General features: G+C 32.0%; 2 protein-coding genes and 1 long non-coding RNA gene across 3 annotated transcripts; 2 read left to right on the top strand and 1 right to left on the bottom strand.

The window, feature by feature from the left end:
* The first annotated feature begins 1,378 nt into the window (after nt 1-1,378).
* LOC107006063 lies at nt 1,379-5,937 on the top strand. The gene is made up of 3 exons (XM_015204714.2): nt 1,379-1,588; nt 3,478-3,670; nt 3,771-5,937. Exon 3 carries the CDS (start codon nt 3,793-3,795, stop codon nt 5,710-5,712), a length of 1,920 nt encoding a protein of 639 aa, XP_015060200.1. The 5' UTR covers nt 1,379-1,588; nt 3,478-3,670; nt 3,771-3,792; the 3' UTR covers nt 5,713-5,937.
* Nucleotides 5,938-11,440: 5,503 nt separating this feature from the next.
* LOC107027209 (NAC domain-containing protein 104) lies at nt 11,441-12,621 on the top strand. The gene is made up of 3 exons (XM_015228392.2): nt 11,441-11,853; nt 11,937-12,220; nt 12,291-12,621. The coding sequence occupies exons 1-3, from the start codon at nt 11,691-11,693 to the stop codon at nt 12,429-12,431; spliced, it is 588 nt and encodes a 195-aa protein (XP_015083878.1). The 5' UTR covers nt 11,441-11,690; the 3' UTR covers nt 12,432-12,621.
* Nucleotides 12,622-17,875: 5,254 nt separating this feature from the next.
* On the bottom strand, nt 17,876-20,197 carry LOC107013555. Its single transcript, XR_001456142.2, has 3 exons — nt 20,037-20,197; nt 19,050-19,186; nt 17,876-18,405 (listed from the first exon to the last, which is right to left on the bottom strand). It is a non-coding gene; the product is annotated as an uncharacterized LOC107013555 (long non-coding RNA).
* Nucleotides 20,198-20,560: the final 363 nt, after the last annotated feature.

Here is a 20,560-nt window from a genome sequence, read left to right as displayed (position 1 = left end):
TTTTCAATAAGAGGGTTTAACATTTATATAAACAGACAAATGAAGGAAATTCAATATCTATTGTATATATATATAAATTATTTTAATCGGGTATAAATAACATAGTTTATCGCATTTTGTTTTCACATTTTAAACTATAAAATTCTTTAACATGTTGATTAATTGGAAACACTCCTTAAAAGTTATTGCTAATAAATAATAATATACAATTTAAATTTAATTAAACTCCGAAAAAAAATATGGGAAGAAGTTGCGTGTGTCATGAGCCGCTAACTATAAACCGTAGTACTGTGCCAACCCACAGCTTTTATAGATTTTTTCAGTTAAAATCATTTTTATTTTTTGTTTTGGCGTGTGGGGTTAGGGGGTATGACACGACAATTTAACATAGGCCACTTATTTCCACTGACAATGCTTAGGTCATCTGAATATGACCTACAAATTATAAAGTTTCATTCAAAATGACAGCTCCACCCTTATATTCTGCTACATCTGTAAACTTCAATAAGGACAAATTCGTAAATTAATCTCATGTCTCTCTCAAATAAAAGTAGGCAACGTTCATATCCATGGCCCCTTAACTTAAAACCGTCCATACAGTTGCTCTGCTATTGACGGTAAAGCCCATCACAACAAACCAAAAACAAAATTAATTGACATCTCTCGCTCTTAAATAAAATTTATATTCAAAACAATAAGTAAAATTTTAGTATATTAGTTAATTGATTATTTATAAATTTAATTTTATTTTATAATAAAAAAATATATGAAATTATAACATTCTAATTATGATAAAAAATGTATCAACAAAACACAAAGATAAATATTGAACATAGAAATAAACAAACTTTCTATACAAGCGATGCATTTCGAACCCATTTAGAAAATAATACTCATTACTAATGTATTTTGTTTTGAAAAATATGGACGTGTACCAAAAGTACAACTAAATTAAGATGATAAATATACTTCGGGGTAACCCAATGGTTTGAGCTTGGTACTTTCATGTTGGAGGTCTGAACTTCGAAATCCCTGCCAGCGAAAGCAAGAGATTTTGTCTTTTGGGTCGAGCTCGTCACCCTGGTGCGGGTTTACCTCTCCTATGTGGTTTGCGAGCTATTGCATAGGAGCGAGTGTTTTATCTAGTGTACCTGGTGTGGATTATCTCTCCTATGTAATTTGTGATCTTGTGCGAATTCAAAAGGATAGCGGGACAATTACTTTTTTAAGTAATTTATAATTTAAAATAAATTATATTGCTCTTCATGGTAAAGGGCAAAAATGGAAAATTGAATAAGAAGAAGCCATTGGCCAATGGGGTGTAAGCTTGATGATGATGATGAAATATTAATAAGAGGTGAATGGAGCAGAATATGAATTTAATTTAGTTGTATTTATCAAAACATATTACTCCTAATTATTGTTCTCTCTCTTTCTTTGTCTTTTGTTTATACTCTCCACTTTGTGGGAGCACAAAAAAGGTTCAGTTTCTCTTTCTAGAATAAGAAGAATACTCAATTCTGAAAAAAATGGTGGCTTTTATTCAATTTGATTCTTGAAATTGTCATGGAAATCTGACTTCTAAAGGGTATTTTCTTTATTTCTTTATTTTTTTAATTCTTTCAATCTCCTTTTAATGGGTACCTGTAATTTACTGCTTCATAATTCTATTTTGATTTTACTCATAAATGCTCTCTTTCTTGTTCTGTTTACAGTAGCTCTCTTTTTTGTTCTGTTTTTTTTTTTCTTTTCTTTCTCAACTTCTTTCACATACACCCTGTTTTTGCGTTTTTATTACAACTAGAAAAACTAATTTTTTTTATTCTTCTCGTAATTATGAAAGATTTGTTTTTTTTTGCTGTGTAATTAATCCCAAAACTATTTAATTGGAAAGTTTTCTTTTATGTGTTGTTAAAATTACTTGTTTGCTTAACATGGTAGTATTGTTTGTCTTTGGCCTAAGTTTTGAATCTGATTTTTTTTTATTTGTGTAAATCCTTTTGGAGTTTCTGCTATAGATCCAGTTTAGCATAATTTGTTTTTGACAGGGGAGTTTCAAGAATGATTTTGGAAATAGGGAAGTATGGGGTAAGGTTTGCGTACAATCTATCCTACAGTGATTACTCTGGGTTTATTGTTGTTAGGTTTGAAATAGGGGGTTGCTAGTTCTTGAAGTTAAAGCTAGGTCAACCCCAAAGCAGAGTCGAATTCAAGATTTGAACTTTATGGGTTCGAGATGCTACTAAACCAACTTGACTATCTGAGATAATAGTTTCTAAATTTAGTAATTGTACATATTTAGTAGATTTCTTAACATACATATAGGGTTTGAGTTTACTGGAAAGAAAACAAGAAATTGAATAGAAGGCATAAATAAAGACAACAGAAACCGGGGTTTGAAGGATCTTTGTTCTGAGATGATATAAGTATTGTTCTCTAACATCTTTACAGGCATGACATAGAAGGATTGATGCCAGTGCTGAGAAATAGGCTATTGATTAAAACAAGAAAAAATGATTACCTTAACACTCAATCTTAAGACTATTAAATACATCTAATGATCCCCAACTATTTTTGCTCAATATTACGGAGTTGTTTAAATAGTCAGATTAAGATTATCCATTTCGTAACATTTTCAGTGCTTGTGATTTTACCTCAATTACGGAAGTATATATATCATAATTATTGTGTGCATTATTTTAGAAATCTTGATTGTAATTCAAGAAATCGGTGTCTAACACTCTTCTTAACAGCACTAATGGTACCTGTTGACATCATTAAATCAATATATGGATTCTTAAACATTCTTGCCAAACCTTTTGCCTATTTATGGTCCAGATTGAATTAATTGCTGCCTTGTAATTGTCACTATCGGTGATCATAGATCAGTTGCTAATGATCGGATAGCTTGGATGACATATATGCTGAGCTCGTTATACAATAATTTTAGATTTATCTTCAGTTTTGATTCTATGAATTAGTTTTGCACACTGCTGAAATTTTTTAGGCTGTAGTTCCCCTCAAGCAAATGACCTTATTTATAATATTGCTAGTACTTCTTATCTAATTTTCTAAAGATCATCCTTCTCTACCTCTATTTTCCTGTTGGTTCTTGAATGATTCTGTTTCTCTTTCCCTTTTATTTTCGCAACCATTACAACCAGTGTCCTCCGTCGAAATTTTTTTGCTCCCATTTAACTTTTGAAGGTCAAACTGCACTTTTTATTGTTAACTTTGATTTATGTAGGATGCAACTTTTCTTTTTTGGTATGTTAAATAAAGAGAAGCAAATAATTTAGAAATACTGCCTTCTGTCTATTTATTCTTTTAGATCTTTTATGGATCTTCATGGTGGTATAGATATTGCTTGTGATTGTTGATATTATGCTTCAGCCAAATATGCCTTCCCATCTCCCATTTCTTAGCCATTGAGGAATTCTGACGTGCCGTTTTCTGTTTTTTTTTTTTCTTTTTCAGGTTATTAAACTAAGATTTCTACTGAAAGACATGATCTGCTATTCTCTTTTGGTATCTTCTGTCATCAGTTTCTAATCCCGAAACCTGCTTTGGTCTTATTACTATATAAGAGCATTAAACAGCCCTTGATGCCCCTCTACAAGATTAGATAAAATGGATCGAGCAGACACATCAGGATTTGTGAGTGGAGGAGGTAACTCATTAGGACTTAGTTTACTTACTTGCTTTGTTCTGATTTATGAGTTTCTCTATCAATATGTGATAAGATTATTTACTTGTGTTTTATTTTTCAGGTCAACGTTTTCTGTGTGTAGTATGATCACATCCATTGATCCTAATAAGAACAAAATGTACCGTGTTCCAGATGTTGATCTCACAAGGAGTGATACTACATTAAGATTAGATTGCTTTGGTTATGGAGGAAATGAGTGTGTCAGATTTGGAGGTAGTGGAACCAATAGCGGAAGCCATGTTATGCAACAGAATGCTATTGATGATGGATGTAAATTGGTCCTTGGTTTGGGGCCAACACCTACAATATGTTCTAACGACTATTATCCTGGTGGATCTAGTAAAAATAAAGGGTTTACAGCCTTGTTGAATCAGGGACAATTCTCTGAGAGTGATTCTATCCTCAAACTTGGCCTCTCAGGGAGCACCGGTGAAATTTCTAATGCACTTGACTTTTCGGCTATCACTCAGAGTACTGCTGGTGCACCTCATCATATCGATCAGCTGTCTTCGGATGGTAAAAGGCCGACGGTCCCTATCCTGGACGAAGGTTCAACATCAGCCAAGAAGTCTGGTGGGTACATGCCTTCACTTCTTTTGGCTCCAAGAATTGAGAACAGCCAACTATCCTTCCAAAATAAGGAAGTTTCAGAGCTGGGTGCAAAATCCCATTTCCATCTCCCTGAGCTGAGCTCTGAGCCTTCTTGTATCTCTGACTACTCAATGAGTAACCTCTCTGAACCAACGACAATGGCTACATCCTCACGCAAGATGACCAATCCCAAGAGATGCAAGTTTCCAGGATGCTGCAAAGGAGCTCGAGGAGCGACAGGTCTCTGCATTGGGCATGGCGGAGGACAGAGATGCCAGAAACCTGGATGCAACAAAGGTTCCGAGAGTAGGACTGCATACTGCAAGGCCCATGGAGGAGGGAAGAGGTGTGAACACTTGGGATGCACTAAAAGTGCAGAAGGTAAGACCGACTACTGCATAGCACATGGTGGTGGAAGGCGTTGTGGCTTTCCTCAAGGTTGCACTAGAGCAGCACGTGGCAAGTCAGGCCTTTGCATCAAGCATGGTGGAGGTAAGAGGTGCAATGTGGAAGGATGCACCCGTAGTGCTGAGGGTAAAGTTGGGTTGTGCATTTCACATGGTGGTGGACGCCGTTGCCAATTCCCTAGTTGTTCAAAAGGTGCACAGGGGAGCACTTTGTTCTGCAAAGCACATGGTGGTGGAAAGCGTTGCATCTTTGCTGGCTGCACCAAAGGAGCTGAAGGGAGTACACCTCTTTGCAAAGCACATGGGGGTGGAAAGCGGTGTCTCTTTGATGGTGGTGGTATCTGCCCCAAAAGTGTACACGGAGGCACAAACTTTTGTGTTGCCCATGGTGGTGGGAAGAGGTGTTCTGTTCCAGGATGCACCAAGAGTGCTCGAGGGCGTACTGATTGTTGTGTTAGGCATGGAGGAGGGAAACGCTGCAAGTTTGAAAACTGCGAAAAGAGTGCTCAAGGTAGCACCGACTTTTGCAAGGCTCATGGTGGTGGTAAGCGTTGCAGCTGGGGAGAGGGGAAATGCGAGAAGTTTGCTAGGGGCAGAGGAGGGCTATGTGCTGCTCATAGCAGCTTGTTACATGGGAGGAATACGAATAAAGGAGGCATGATTGGACCAGGACTTTTCCATGGACTGGTCCCTGCTGCCTCCCCTATAAAGAGCACTTTTGAGAACAATCGTTCTTCGTCTATGGTGAGCATGGTATCAGATTCAGTTCATTCGCTCAATAAGCCAGCTGAACGGCAGCTACTTATACCACCACAGGTATTGGTACCCTTGTCAATGAAGGCCTCACTAACTTGTTCAGAGAAGCTGGATGACAGAAGCATCAACCTTGGGATTGGAAGAAGCAACACAAACAGCAACTTTGAGTTTGTTGTCCCAGAGGGCAGAGTTCATGGTGGTGGCCTAATGACTTTGCTTGGGGGAAACCTGAAAAATGCAATAATGTGAAATATGTTCACTCTGCTGTGGGAAGACAATAAATTTGTGATTTCTACTCTCATGAACTAGTATTCAGTTTTCTCTTTGGAACTCTGTATAAATGTTTGTATCAGTTTTGTGAGACTCCTCTCTGTTAAATACTTTAGGGTATAATATTGTAACCTGTAATTGTTATTTGTTTTATTCCTTATTTTGGCTTCAGAATCTCTATTCATAATATCTCCATTTGGTGGACATTTTTTTTTCTTTTTTTCTTTTTGGTTAGTTGCTAGTAATAATTTTCTTGGTGGATCAGCTGATGTAATGTAATTATGCTATCTATTACTGAAATAAGAAATGTGAACCATATCATATATGTGTTCATGCAAGTGCTCTCCTATACAACAATCCTTATTTATTATAGATACTTTATGTGAGTTAAGTGTTTGATTAGTGGAGTCTTAGAGTTTATTTGGTCTAAAGTGAATTTATTAAAACTCTGAATTAAGAAAATGAAGAAGTAGTGAACTTTCTGTGGATGAGACACTCACTGGAATACTCATTATTTTTGTCACCTGAAAATTTAACATGTTACATGGACAAAACATGAATTTAAAATCATACCATATTTTACAACAGCACACTCGATGTAATCTCATGATTGGCATATGTGGAGGATAATGTATACATAATAGACTTTTATCTCTATCCTGGGATGTAGAGAAATTGTTCTCAATAACCCTCGGCTCAAGGAAAAGCAATTAGAAGCAGATCAAAAAGGAAATGACGAAGTGGAGAAGCCATGACAAAATAATATAAAGAACATGATAAAATCATTTGGAAAAAGGAGCATAAGTATAACAAAATACTACGATAATCAAGGTACAAGAAACAATAGATAATAGTCACATAAAGCAAAGGACAAGAATAATACTATGACGAACTAATTAACTAGTATTTAAGGAAAAATGAGACAATGTTCATCTACATACAAATCCTCACTACAGCAAGAACAACTTTTAGCAGCAATAAATAAACACGTTAATATAGAGTGCTAAAGTTTGATGCATGGTGTGAATTGAGTATATGGGCCTGAGTACCCAGATAATAAGCCCATGAAAGGGAAAGCCCAAGTAGTAAGTGGGTATGGCCCATGATTTATGAGTGATTTGGTGGATGTACTGAAGATAAGATGAAGATAATGCTGGCTGCAGTTCCATCTTTAGTTAGCTTATCCACATTCTACACTACAAATTCTTACAATTATTCTTTTTTTGGTTCCTTTCATTTGTCTATACTTCTCTTTAAATATTCAAAAACTAAAAAATAATTACATGCCATAAGGTGAAAATTACTAATATGTTTCCGCTCTCAAATTAGAGTCTTTTAGATGAAATAATCGTTAATAAAAAGTATTTTCCTTGAAAATAAACTTATTTATCCAATAATCAAATTAATCGAATTTCAAAAATATAAAAACACACATGTCAAATAGTTTAAAACAGAACACAATTTCCTAAAAACGACAACTGGTGGTTCGTGCTCTCTTATTCCAAACCCCACACAAAAAAAGTAGTACTCTATGATATTTTCAGCCTCCACGTGGCTCCGTTTTTTTCATTTCACAGAAACCTTCAATTCTCAACTCTTTTATATTTTGTGGTATATCTTTTTTTTTTCTCGAATTTATATTATCGCGTTATATTCTTAAAATCACAAAATTAATATATAGTTTAGTGTGTTTATACATTTTTTAATTTAAAATCACAAGATTTTAAATATTTTTTTATTTTAATAAAATTTATGTTAAATCATAATCATACAGTAAATAAATTAAAATAAAAAGAGTATGATCTAATCTAATCCAATAGTTTCTATTATTGGAGTTGTAACAAATTTTTCGTATTATCCCAATCGAAAGCTCCATTAAGTAATTGGTTATCTTAAGAATGCAAGTGATGATCAATCCATATAGTTAGGCAAAAAGTGAAGCACATCACATTATGAAGTTTCGTGGATAAAGATAGAGTTTGCTTCTTGCCACTAACACTCAAAAAAAAAAAAAAAAAGTGGCCCTCCACGAATTATACAAAGAAAATAAATTATTTTTTATAAAAAAGAAATGACACAACAATGTAGTCATCACTTGTTCACACTTCACAACTAGAGATTTAATCACTTCAAAATTCTATTACGGCTCTTTCTTTCTTTCTTTTTTAACACACGCACAAGTATAAGAATGATTCTTGAGTGCACCGTTGGTTAACTTTTCATTAATCTTTGTAATGATGTTTATTTCCCACATAAATTGTTTGAGATAATTATTATTTGTCACAATTTGGAAAAGAATATTTATTAGTCTTAGTCAAATTAAAAGTATTTGTCTAAACTTTAAAATCATTATGTATTTCTTTCTTAAATATCTCACCGAATTATAGGTAATTATAATTATCATAACATCAAAACATTAGGTTTTGTACTAACATAGATATTATGGTGTTTTCTTTGGATTACTTGTGCTAAATCTATTCAAGAAACAACCCCCCCCCCCTCCAACACACACACACAAAAAGACAATAAGTTTAACTAATATTTCTACCGTAAGTAAAAAAAAAAAAAAAGAACTATGGAATATATATTGATATTTACATAGTCAACAAAGTTTGACCTATGCCAATAGGTTACCTATCTCTTTTTTTTAATATAATATTACCTAGATCATGTGTATTATAGACGCTTGCCTTACAATTGACTCTTTGTTAATAATATAATTGCCTAAATATATTTATTTCAATGTCTGAATGTAATTTTTAATTTTTTTTTTAATAAAAATGACCTTACATCAACATTCAAACATGAAATCTTCAATTAAAATTAAAAGAGTATTTATTACTATATTACAATCCTAATTAGTATTCATGCTTTTTAAATTTTAATATAGCGAGTGACAATTATATGTACCGTGCTCGTCTAAGCAAGTTGTAATATATGTATATCCCAAAGTGGTGAAAGAGACATCCTATATAATTATCACGAAAATGAAGGCAGGAGATCATTAATCAGCTTCCAATTAATTGGATTTATACCAAACAGAGAGCATGACCAAAACAAAAGGGCCATATTGTGAGGTGTACATTTTTTTTTCTTCACAATGACAGTAATTTTTAAGGTGAAAAAGGAAGAGGTCACTGTCTTGTTTGAAGAATTGCTAGTCTTCTTTTATCATTATTACTTACTGCCATCATAACTCAGAGCAGTTTAGCTATATATATGCCCATGGACACATTCTTGAATGCACAAACTTGTCCATCAGAAGAATCCAATAATAATGCCTTGCACAGTACCTATATTGTATTTGTGGCATGGGCGCACCACATAAAAAAGAAAAAGAAAAAGAAAGATTCTTTCGCACGAAATTTTGTGCAATCTTACAAAAAGGTGTTCTCTCCGATATAAATGAATTGTTGGAGTATTTCACATCCTTTAAATACATATTATATTAGTTTAAAAGCCTATTAAAAAAAATAATTTTTAAAAATAATGATATTACGAAAATTCATCTATTTTGAATTATAAAAAAATGTGTCAACATTTATTTATAATTGATTAGAGCTGAGTAGAATTCAAAATTTGAAGATAGATACACCATTAAAGGTGACTCAAGGGTAAGACTAAATAAAGATATCCCAACAAATTTTAATAGTGAATTTTATGCACTTGAAATAATATTGAACATTATTAGAAAAAATTATCTACTTTTTATTAAGAATATTTTAGAAAGTTGAATTAACCAATTCAAATCTTCATATTGATAAATAAAGTTTTTTACATCAACATTCAACTTAATATATTAAAAACAAATGTCTAACCTAACACTAACTAACTGGAACTAATTTTAAATAAATAACAATATCATTATGTGAAATTAAACATTTATTGTCATTTAAGAAGTACTAGAGAGAGTATCAATTTGTTGGATAATTAGTCCATGAACCTGATATTTAGTCTCTTAAACATTAATTATCAACAATAATCAAAGGAAAAAGAATATTATAAAAAAACATTATTCTTAATGATCATGATTTTTAATATACAATTGGTTGGAGAAATTAGATATGTAAATGAGAGACATTGAGATTAACTAATGGGACCAAGATAAATGTAATACTTGTTAACTTTATCCAAATCCATTCTCATGAATAACAATCTGATTATTTTTTCATTACACAAAAGAAAGAAAAGCAAAACCAAGAACTCAATTATTTTAAGAAATTACTTAATAGGTATATCTATTTTAGGGACCAAGTAAAAAGAGGTAAACAAATTTTGTTTTATAATTTTGATTTGCATCTTCTAAGGATTGACTAAACTAAATAATGTGACCCCGATTTTGTTGTAATCCAGAAACCATTCATTTTGGTCTTGGTATTCATATATCCCCAACATCAATAAACAAAACAATAGTAAATGTTAATGTTTAACTACTCAAGTACTCATCGTCACGTTTCCTTATAAAGTCTTTTGACAAATTCACCATTTTATTTTAAAAAGTTTTAAAAGATTGTATATATTAAAAATTAAGAAAATTGAACATATAACAATAATAGATAACTTTTTTTTTACTAAACTATGTAATATGATTATTTAACTTTATTGGTTGTATAAGTAAAATCATAAATTTATAACATGACTGATTTATTTGTAATTTTAAAAAAAAAATACAATTCATCATCTGAATAAAATTACCGACATTATTTACATGGAGACTATTCATCATAAACCATTTTTTGACATATACAAAGAACATGAAATCCCATAATTACATTCACAAATAAACATTGAAGATAAGCATAAATGTATTATGGAATATGTGTAGGCAAATCTATTCTTAATGAATTATCACCATCACTGTTCTATTGGCAACCAAGTAGTGTACCTAAGAAAGTAAGATTTCAACAAGTTGCATCTACAAGTCAAACTCAAGTTGTAACACGATATATTGTTTTAAATTACAAAAGATTGATCGACAAGATACATCTTAGAAAATTACATCAATATTTCATTATTTAATCAGATAAAATTTTAGATCTTCCAATAGTAGTGAGCTGCACATAATATATAGATTATATACAAATCATTTTGTAAGTACAGTATAATCACCTTGTTTCTGAAGTCATGTCCTACCATATTAGGTCTAGCCCAAGGATTAACAAACATTTTGAAAAAGTCAAAAATATGTACTGCCTCCGTCTCAAGCACTTTTTAAATTTCGAAATTTAAATAAATTTATTTTAAAATTTTCTAAATATTTTAAATTAACAATTATTATAACTTATAATATCTCTTTGTGTCGTTTATAAATAATATAAACTTCATTTTAAAAAATTTAGAAATTTCATGCACAAATCTCCGATCAAACTTTAACTGTTTAACTTTCGAAAAATAAAAGGTATCATAAATTGTGACATAGGAAAGTAAATAAATTTACAATTTTGTTTACACATTAGAAAATAACTATAATAAGGTGGACGATAATTAATATGAAACAGAGAAAGTATTTTTCTTTTCAGTATTTCACTTGGTCTTTGAAACTTACATTAAAACTCTTGACTAAATAATTAATTATCAAATTCAAAAATTTTAGTTAAGAATGAAACGGTCCGATCGGTTCGATGTACCAAAAAGCTGATGTCATAATCGAATAGAAGGAGGTCCCATTATATTGGTTTTGGATCCAAAGAATGAGATAAATAGGTAGAGGCACCCGCCGCCTTGGAGTAGAGCCGCCACTCAAATATTTGATTTAGTTATTACTATTGTTTTTTGTTTGTTAAAAAAATAAAGCAAAACCTTGTTTGAAGCAAAACACAGTATGGTTATGATGATTCCCTAAAATTAAACACACTCTCCATTATATATCTTTGTGTATAAATATCTGAGTTCCTCCATATCCTTCTACTCTACCAAAAATACATATTAAATAGTATATCAATCATTTTTCAAATTTAATGGGAGATAGTAATGTGAAGTTGCCACCTGGATTTCGATTTTACCCAACAGATGAAGAATTAGTTGTTCATTTTCTTCAACGCAAAGCTGCTCTTTTACCTTGCCATCCTGATGTCATTCCTGATCTTAATCTTTACCCTTATGATCCTTGGGACTTAGATGGTACATAATTTTCTTTCATTTTTAGAGTTTTTATAAATAATATAATTATTTGCTTTCATCATTTCATTAGTTATGTTGTGCAGGAAAAGCAATGGTAGAAGGAAATAAATGGTATTTCTATAGCAGGAGAACACAGAGTAGAATCACTGAAAATGGATATTGGAAATCATTAGGAGTTGATGAACCAATATTTTCAACTGGTCACAGTAATAATAATGTTGGTATGAAGAAATATTATGCTTTTTATCTAGGTGAGCTACCAGAAGGTGTCAAAACAAATTGGGTAATGCAAGAATTCAGTCTTAATTCTGAATCTTCTTCTGGAAGTAGTCGTTCATCTTCTAAAAGAAGAACCCGTTCCAAAATTGTAAGTATATATATTCATTTTTCACATAATTCAATATTATTTTGAATTAATTTTTTTTTTTTGGTTCCAGGACTATAGTGGATGGGTAATCTGTCGTGTATACGAACACAATTATGATAATGATGATGATGATAATGGACCGGAGCTATCATGCTTGGATGAAGTTTTTCTATCACTAGATGATCTTGATGAAATTAGTTTACCGCACTAGATCATTAATTAATTAATTAATTGTATAATTAGATCCAATAAGTTTGGATCTAATTACATTTCTGTTTACAAGTGTTTGCAGCTAGCCACCCTTTAATTTCCATAGTAAATGAAAACAGTATATGTAACAAAATTAAGATCGTCATTATGCAATGTTGATATATATATCGAAGAAACTTTTAATTTCCTTATTGGATTTTTTTTTTTTATGGAATAAATAAAATGAATTATTTTGAGAATTATTACAATGTGATGTGTAGTTAGCTAGATCCATATCATGCCATGTGTACTAGAAAATCCAGATATGATCTGCGAAAGGTAACCACATGCATTGCAATTTATCCACTCTATATATACTACTATCTTATGGCCCTACGTAAATACTGTTGCTTCTAAAATTTGTCCACTCGATGGTTATACCAATATTGCTTGTATGTTTTTTATTAAATGGTCTTTCATTTATTTATTTCCTCACAAACTTAATTCATATAAGTTTTTTCACTATTTACGTATTTGATTTTTAATATATTTTATTATTATTGTCTTTATATTATACTGAATATTTTATTGTTATGATACGCTATTCATATATAGAGTCAACTTCTGGGTGCTAAAATTTCATTTAGTGTCAAGTTCGGTTGCACGCTTTGAGTGTTGTCGCAAAATCTCAAACTATATGTGCTTAAAAAAAAGAGTTACATATACTATCTTATTACTCGATCTATCAAACTATTAGTATGTTTTATTTTGCTTTAATTCTGACATATATCTCATTTCAATTATATTTAGTATTAATTAATTTCAATTACGGATTGGATAATGGGTACATATCAAGAACGAATTAACGTGAGCAATTTTTTGATTGGCCAAACACATATACATAATACAATCTTTTTAATTTTTTCATGAAATTATTTTAACTTAACCTTGTTTCATTTTATACGGCAACTCCATTCTTTATGTATTCATATTATAACTTATCACACTGGTATGATACAAGTGCGACGAGATAATTGAATACTTTAACAATATCAAAGTTTAAAAAATTTAACTTATATGTATCGATATGCGACAATATAATCTTAATGTTGCAAATGATGGAAGTTGTCACGTGAAGGAAGTATTGGATTAAGGCCAAAACCAAAAGGGGAGAAAGAAAGAAAAAATTATTTTCTTCCTTTTGAGATGTGTTACTTGTACTACTACTACACTACTACTGCTAAGTATTTCAGTAGCCTTTTTAGCTTTTATGTGTTATGATGGATATTTGGTAGTTGTCTTGTGTCACCAAGTTAAGGAACATTTTTTTAATTTCTACCTTTTTTTATTTTATTTTATTTTATGATTTAATATTGGTGGTTGCTTATGCAAGCATCGTATCATGTTTATGTAAGCATTCCCCTCTTAATTCTTTCACACACACGTGATGGATCCAATATGACAATCTCCAGACTTGACAAAAGAAAAAAACGACATATAGCATATCATGAATTATTGATTTTACACTTCTAATATATTTGATTGTATTTGTGTCAATTTGTCAAAATAACATTAATTTTTCAATTGCAAACGCTATAATTATGCCTATGTTACGTGTGTATATATATATGTGTCGAGTCATGTGTCATTTTTCGAAAGAAAAATAGAAAAGAAAAGGAGATAATTATGTTAATTGATTATATCCTTGGGCAAGGAAAGTATTTTCCAGAGACAACACACCAAGAAAGTGATTTTGTATAAAAATAGACTTTTTGTGGAGTGTGAACGAAGATTTTTGAAGTTGAATGGTGACAAAGACAATACAAGAATAAGAAAAGTTATTAGTAATAATAGTGTTATAAATAAAGATGGAAATCTCAATGGTGAATTTATATAAGAAAAGTAGAAAAGTGAAACAAAGGAAGTGGCTAGCTACTAATTCCCACTACAAGGTGATTACTCTTATCATCCTATTTTATTTGTTACTATTTTAATAATATATTCGATCCAAACTCACTAAAATTAGATTTAGAAATTTTCTTTTTATCTTTATGAAATAAAAAGTTCAATACAAAATATTACTATTTTCCGTTAAAGTTTCTCATTGAAATATACCAATGATTATTTCTATAAATATTTTAACTAAATAGATGAAGATGAAATAATAATATTTTAATATGAAAAATTAAAATGCTTTCTACTATTCGAGCAAAAATGTTTATCATAAAATAGTAATGAAAAGATTATTAGTTGATTATGTCAATATAAAATAGATAATCAACCTATTACAACAATTAATTAAGATTCTACTCTTGACTCTAGAATAAGCAAAGTTTCTATTCCTTCCAATTTGCAATAGACTGACTCTTTTTTTAATCTTTTTAATTGTCAATTGAAAGGACGAGAGGGCTCAAATTCAATTGTCAAAATATAAATAAAGTACTTTTTTGTGATTGTGAAATGTGAAATGGGAAACTAATCTTAGAATTCAAAGTTTACTTTTTAACTTTTAAGGATTCTAAAGAGTAATTACTCTTTTTAAGTGCTTTTTAAGGTCCTAATTACTGTTAAAACGTGATGAGCGTTTTCCTGTTACATGTTAACCAAACATTAAAGCCTAATCTTGTGAATAAAAGATTTCAATGTCTCTGTAATTCTTTTCATGTTTGACTTAAATCTCTAAAAGTGTAGCATAAAGCAAATTCATGGGGCCATTTTATTTATTTTCACACTAGTGAAAAAGAGAATAAAATTTATTATGTAAATAAAGTTGGATTCAAGGTCTAAAGGAGCAATATCCACTAATATATGTTAATTTCCATTAGATTAAAAAGTAGATAAAACTAGAGAAATTAAATTCAAAGATTGAGACTGCACGGTTGTTAATTTGTCTTATTGAGAAAAAAAATAATTGTTAATATCAGCATAATTAAAGGTTATGTCCTCGTCACCACGTGTACCTATTCATTAGTGCTTATCAAAATCCCAGAGAAATTAAGACCCAAACGCCATTGAGAAGTACATATAATTAAATGATTTCATTGCTTAATTAGCTCGTAAGCACTGAACATTTCTAATCATCTCACCCATACAATACAAGACTGCATTTGCAAACAACTGCACATGTTTTGACATAAAGAGAGATCAACAAGCAAACAAACTCCAACCAACCCCAACCCCCAACAAATGTTGGATCCAGTGATTTATTTCTATTCTAGTTGATCATGATTCGACATTAAAAGTATATATATTAAATATTTCCCAATTAAAATAAAGCTCCTTGCCTCTTTCAACCCGAGTTCACGGAGCATGAATCTAGAATTTAAAATTATCGTATAGTTTAAATATTTTTTGCACGCGATATATAATGAATTTAGTTGAACCTAGAGAATTCATCCAAAGTTGGTTGTTGGTGGTAGGAGGTGTGAGTTTGGACTTTGCATGTGTAGGTATAGACTTTTTAAAACAAGTTATTAGTTTCTTGTGAGCAAAGGCAACTCCATGATCTCAATATGTTGACGTTATGAGTTTCACCAATATAATTTGCTTTCTTTGGAACTTTGCTTGGTTTGGGAATATGACCTAATCAAATTGAAAGCCATTATGATTGCACAAAAACATGCTGCTCTTCATGGCCCTATCTCAACTTGTTCTTTAAGTTGTTTGTTTTTATCTGATAAAGACATCAATGGAAGAAAGAAAAGAGTGATTGGAAAAATATAATATGTACTTGTATATGAAAACAAACTTCCCTTCCTAACACCCTTTCTTTTTAACTACTTTTTTTAATGTATAGTATAGGTAGGATATGATGAACTTAGATGAATTTGGCAGAGAGAAACTAACAGAAGAAATCATTGATGGGACCAAGTTTAGCTTTTGAGTAAAGCTAGCTAATTATGCTTATAATATATATGCATCCCACATATATCAATTCCAAGGTCAAAGCATCAAGCCTTTTGAGTCAAACACCACTAGTTAGCTTGTTAGATCCAAAGTACCAAATATAACTAGTTTATAGTAAACATATCAAAATGGGCACATTCATCAAAGGTATAATTGTGCCCACCCTGGTGGAGATACCACTTGTGGTAAAATTTTGTCCTCCTTTTGTTCATTACAACTCCTCTCCTTTTTTTTTTCTTTATGGGTGACTTCTTTTGACCTTAGATTAGTATATGTTAAACTTGGGTACATTGCATTTCCAAGGAAGTTGAAAGTAAAATTATACGCACGCTTAGCTTTAATTCATGGGATAATGACACTAATTTACTTTATTGCAAGTTATTAACGATTTCTTTAAACTCTCCGGAAATATATTTTAAGCAAGGATTGAAATATATGGTATACAGGGAATGTGATATTTTTTTCATACCAATACTCGAGTCGAATTTGGGGCATTCCAAAAACTTGGAGTTGGTGAGATGCTCGGATTCATTTGAGTACAATTTAGTCTATTACAACAAGTTACTTGCTATTTATTAGTTGTTAGCTGTCAATATTAGTATCAAAGAAAGCTGCAACCAAACATCTTTCGAAGCTTATTGAAAACAGAAATATACCCAAAACTGTTTCAGTAAGACGTTTAAACCAACATTTCTCGAGGTTTATACCAGCTTTATTAGCTTAAACTGGAAAGGGGGAGGAAAGGCATTTGCACGGTAGTGTAATTTATCTATATTTTTCCTTAACCCAAGGGTCTATAGGCGGAAATAATCGTTCTGCCTTCCAAGGTAGAGGTTCACGTACACACTAATCTCTCCAGATCCTATTTAAGGATTTACACATTGATACTTTGTTGTCATTGTAAATATGCAGTCTAATTCAAGAATCGAAACAAATTTGGTTTAATTCAAGCTGTTTTTGGTACTTCTTATTTAGTTATTTAACACGGGAAGTCAGGTTTTTATGAACTGTGACGAAGGTAATGCAAAATATGCACATCAGAATAACGCCTCACTTCACAAATTAATTCATGCCAGAATCTGCAGTGACTCATAAGCATTCCTTCATCTAGTTAGTGCTTATGGTTCTTTCGTCTAGTCAAGTTGTTATACTATTTATGAATTGCAAGGATTGACATGACTTAAACTAAACAATTGCTACAAACCTCATTCTAAGGTTTTACATGATATACGCAATGAAGTTGACTAACTCACAGAAAGAGTTGGGGAAACATCCCATAAGAGTCAAGTCACAAGACATTCACCGAGGCCATTACCAATAACAAAGTGAATGCAACTTATGTCCCTGAAATTACTAATCTCAAACATACTGACGAATAGTTTTACACAGCCATGGTTCAGAATCTAACTAATTTTTTTTTGAAGTTTCAGTTAAGCTCCATAAAAATATGATCACATTGCAAACTTAGTTACGTTGTTTATCCTTTTGTTAAATTCATATCCTACCAGAAGCCTGTGTAAATCTCTTAAACCCATCCCCTCCTTCCAAACTCCATAACAGTTATCAGGCATAACTTCATTTATCTTTTCAAGTGGTGAACATGAAATAAAATCAAAATAACAATCTACGATTAAAACATACACTCCCATGATATTCCCCTGCAGCAAAGTTGAGGCATTATTGATCGATCAATCAACCCTTTGTAAATAAAAAAGGCACAGTCAGAAAGACAAACAAACAGAAACACATCAGGAGCCAAAATGGTAAATTTAGAAAACCAAGCACCATATAAATTTCCCTGAACCACTTCAGCTTTGAGGCCAAATTAACAAAAGCTTCAAGTCATTTCACTTGAGCACGTGGATTGATCAATGTGGAGAAGAATTTACTCTGGACTAGATGGACAATGTTGCTAACATACCGTCACTGCAAGATAAACCTGCATCGAGCCTGGTATTAAAGTGGAGAATGGAAGAGCAGCTGGCCCATTATCCCCGAGTCTTGAAGGTTGCATGCAATTAGTCATTTGGAATGGCCCCAGCTAAATTTCTTGGTGATACAAAAAAAGGCTACCAAAGAATGTTTTTTTTCTGAAAAGTAATGAAGAATTTTATCATAGAGAGAATACCACTAAGTTAGTGCTACAAAACAGAGATACAGAGAGTGCAATCCCTCGATAGTATCTAACATGGCATTTACATCATGTACAAAATTTAGGTTGCACCAAAGAGCTAGGAAAGAAAAAGCTCTACACTTATGGCTATGAATGTGTTTCTTGTTGCCTTGAAAATTCTACTATTTCTTTCAGTCAAACTCTGCACCAAACAACAACATACCCAATGAAATCTCACACAGGAAGGGGTAGAGCGACCTTACCCCTACCTCGTGGATGTAGAGACTAGAGAGGCAAACTATGCATAAACAATGTGCTAGATTATGGAAGTAGCACTTCATCGTTAAAAAGACCGAATGCAAAGCAGCAGTAGGAATTTTTTCCTCTCCCTAAGTTATGCTAAATAACATAAGAGAAAATCAAATAGGTCAGAGAATCCCCATTTCCTTGTTGAAACATGCATATTGATATACAAGTAGTTTGTTGTTTTTCTTCTTTTTAAAATTCTAATACACATCGAAATACAACCTTAACTCCAAACACATTCTCCCACTGGCACCTCAGAATAAATCAAGGGGAGGATAAGAAAACAAAAAAGGAATACAAATAAAGCATGGGCACCTGGGAGAAATCATAACTAGGCTGATTAGTGAGGCCAACGTTTGCACCATCTACCACTATACATCAAATGGATTCTTTAGACACTCCTGGACGAGGTGCACCTAGAAAGTTGATCCCTCATTCTTTCACCTGAATGCCTGAAGCATGAAAACTCAAATACTGGAAATCGAAATAAGCACTCCACAAATTCTGAATATGTATATTCAGGAGTAACAGATCGTATTTCAGAATCCATTATAATGGAAAAGGATAATTGATAAATGAATACGCCAAATCTAGTTTATAGATAACACAAAATCAACTAGGTATGCAGAGTGTTACTGTTACTATATCAATTGTCATGATCCCATTTTATTGCCAGCAACTAACATTTTCATTCACCCTTTTATATTGCAGAGGCACTCATCTATAGGGAGATTCCTACTTATAAATTAGATGTTCACCCTAATGATTCTTTTTTCTTCTTTTTTGGGTTTGTGCATTGGCAGAAGACCAATATGAATGCTTAGCCTTTCAAAGACAGTTATATTTTTCTTTAAATCAACTTGAAGACATACATGGAGTGATCCTTCTAATCATCCCTGGCAGGCACTATTGGTACTAATCTAATCATGCATAAAGCCCTTCGTCTTCCCTTTTCGACTAATTCTTACTTGTGCAAATAGCTGCACTGCTCCCTCAGGCACAACCCCAGATTCCCCTGTATGTATATCCACTTTCTAAGACTTATCAAGGGTTAATTTCATGTTTAAACGTCATTTAGTTATTCACTCCTACGTCATGTCAAAGTAGTCGGACTTAAATTTGTTTTGAACAGTAGGATCATCCTGACTCGAACTACAATCAACTTTAATAAATGGCACACAACACAATTGCATTCACAAGTAACTCATTTGTTAACATTTATGGGAAACCCTAATTTTAACCAACAAATAAAGCAACACATTATAATGATGAACATTCAGACTCAGTGAAACATTGTTGAACCTGTGCATCTTCTCAAACGCGAAGAACTTCGTCATTTCCGGCGCTTCGCCGCGAGTTCTCGTAGTGGATCGTCGGAGAGGGCAGAGGGATGAACTGACTTGCAAATATGGGAACAAAGGCCCAAAATTGTCCAACTATATCTTTCGGGTCGAACACCAAATAGTCCATACATTTTGACAAAGTGATATCCTATTAGTATCGACCCGAACATTCGTTATATTTTTAAGATTTTTAACAGATAACACCTTTGATGCTCAAATTTTTTTTCACACCAAGTGTCCACTGTTTAAATTAGAGTTCGACTAAATTTAAATTAAATATTATAAAATTCATAAATTATGCTTCAACATAATTTTCTTCATACTGCACCCCAAAATTTTTTTCACACCAAGTGTCCACTATTTAAATTAGAGTTTGACTAAATTCAAATTAAGTATTACAAAATTCATAAATTATTCTTCAACATAATTTTCTTCATACTACACCACAACTCATGTTATTTTGAAGCTCAGACTTAATATATC

This window comes from Solanum pennellii, chromosome 1 (assembly GCF_001406875.1).
Source record: "Solanum pennellii chromosome 1, SPENNV200".
Taxonomy (NCBI): Eukaryota; Viridiplantae; Streptophyta; class Magnoliopsida; order Solanales; family Solanaceae; genus Solanum; species Solanum pennellii.
This window is presented reverse-complemented; position numbering and strand designations above follow the sequence as displayed.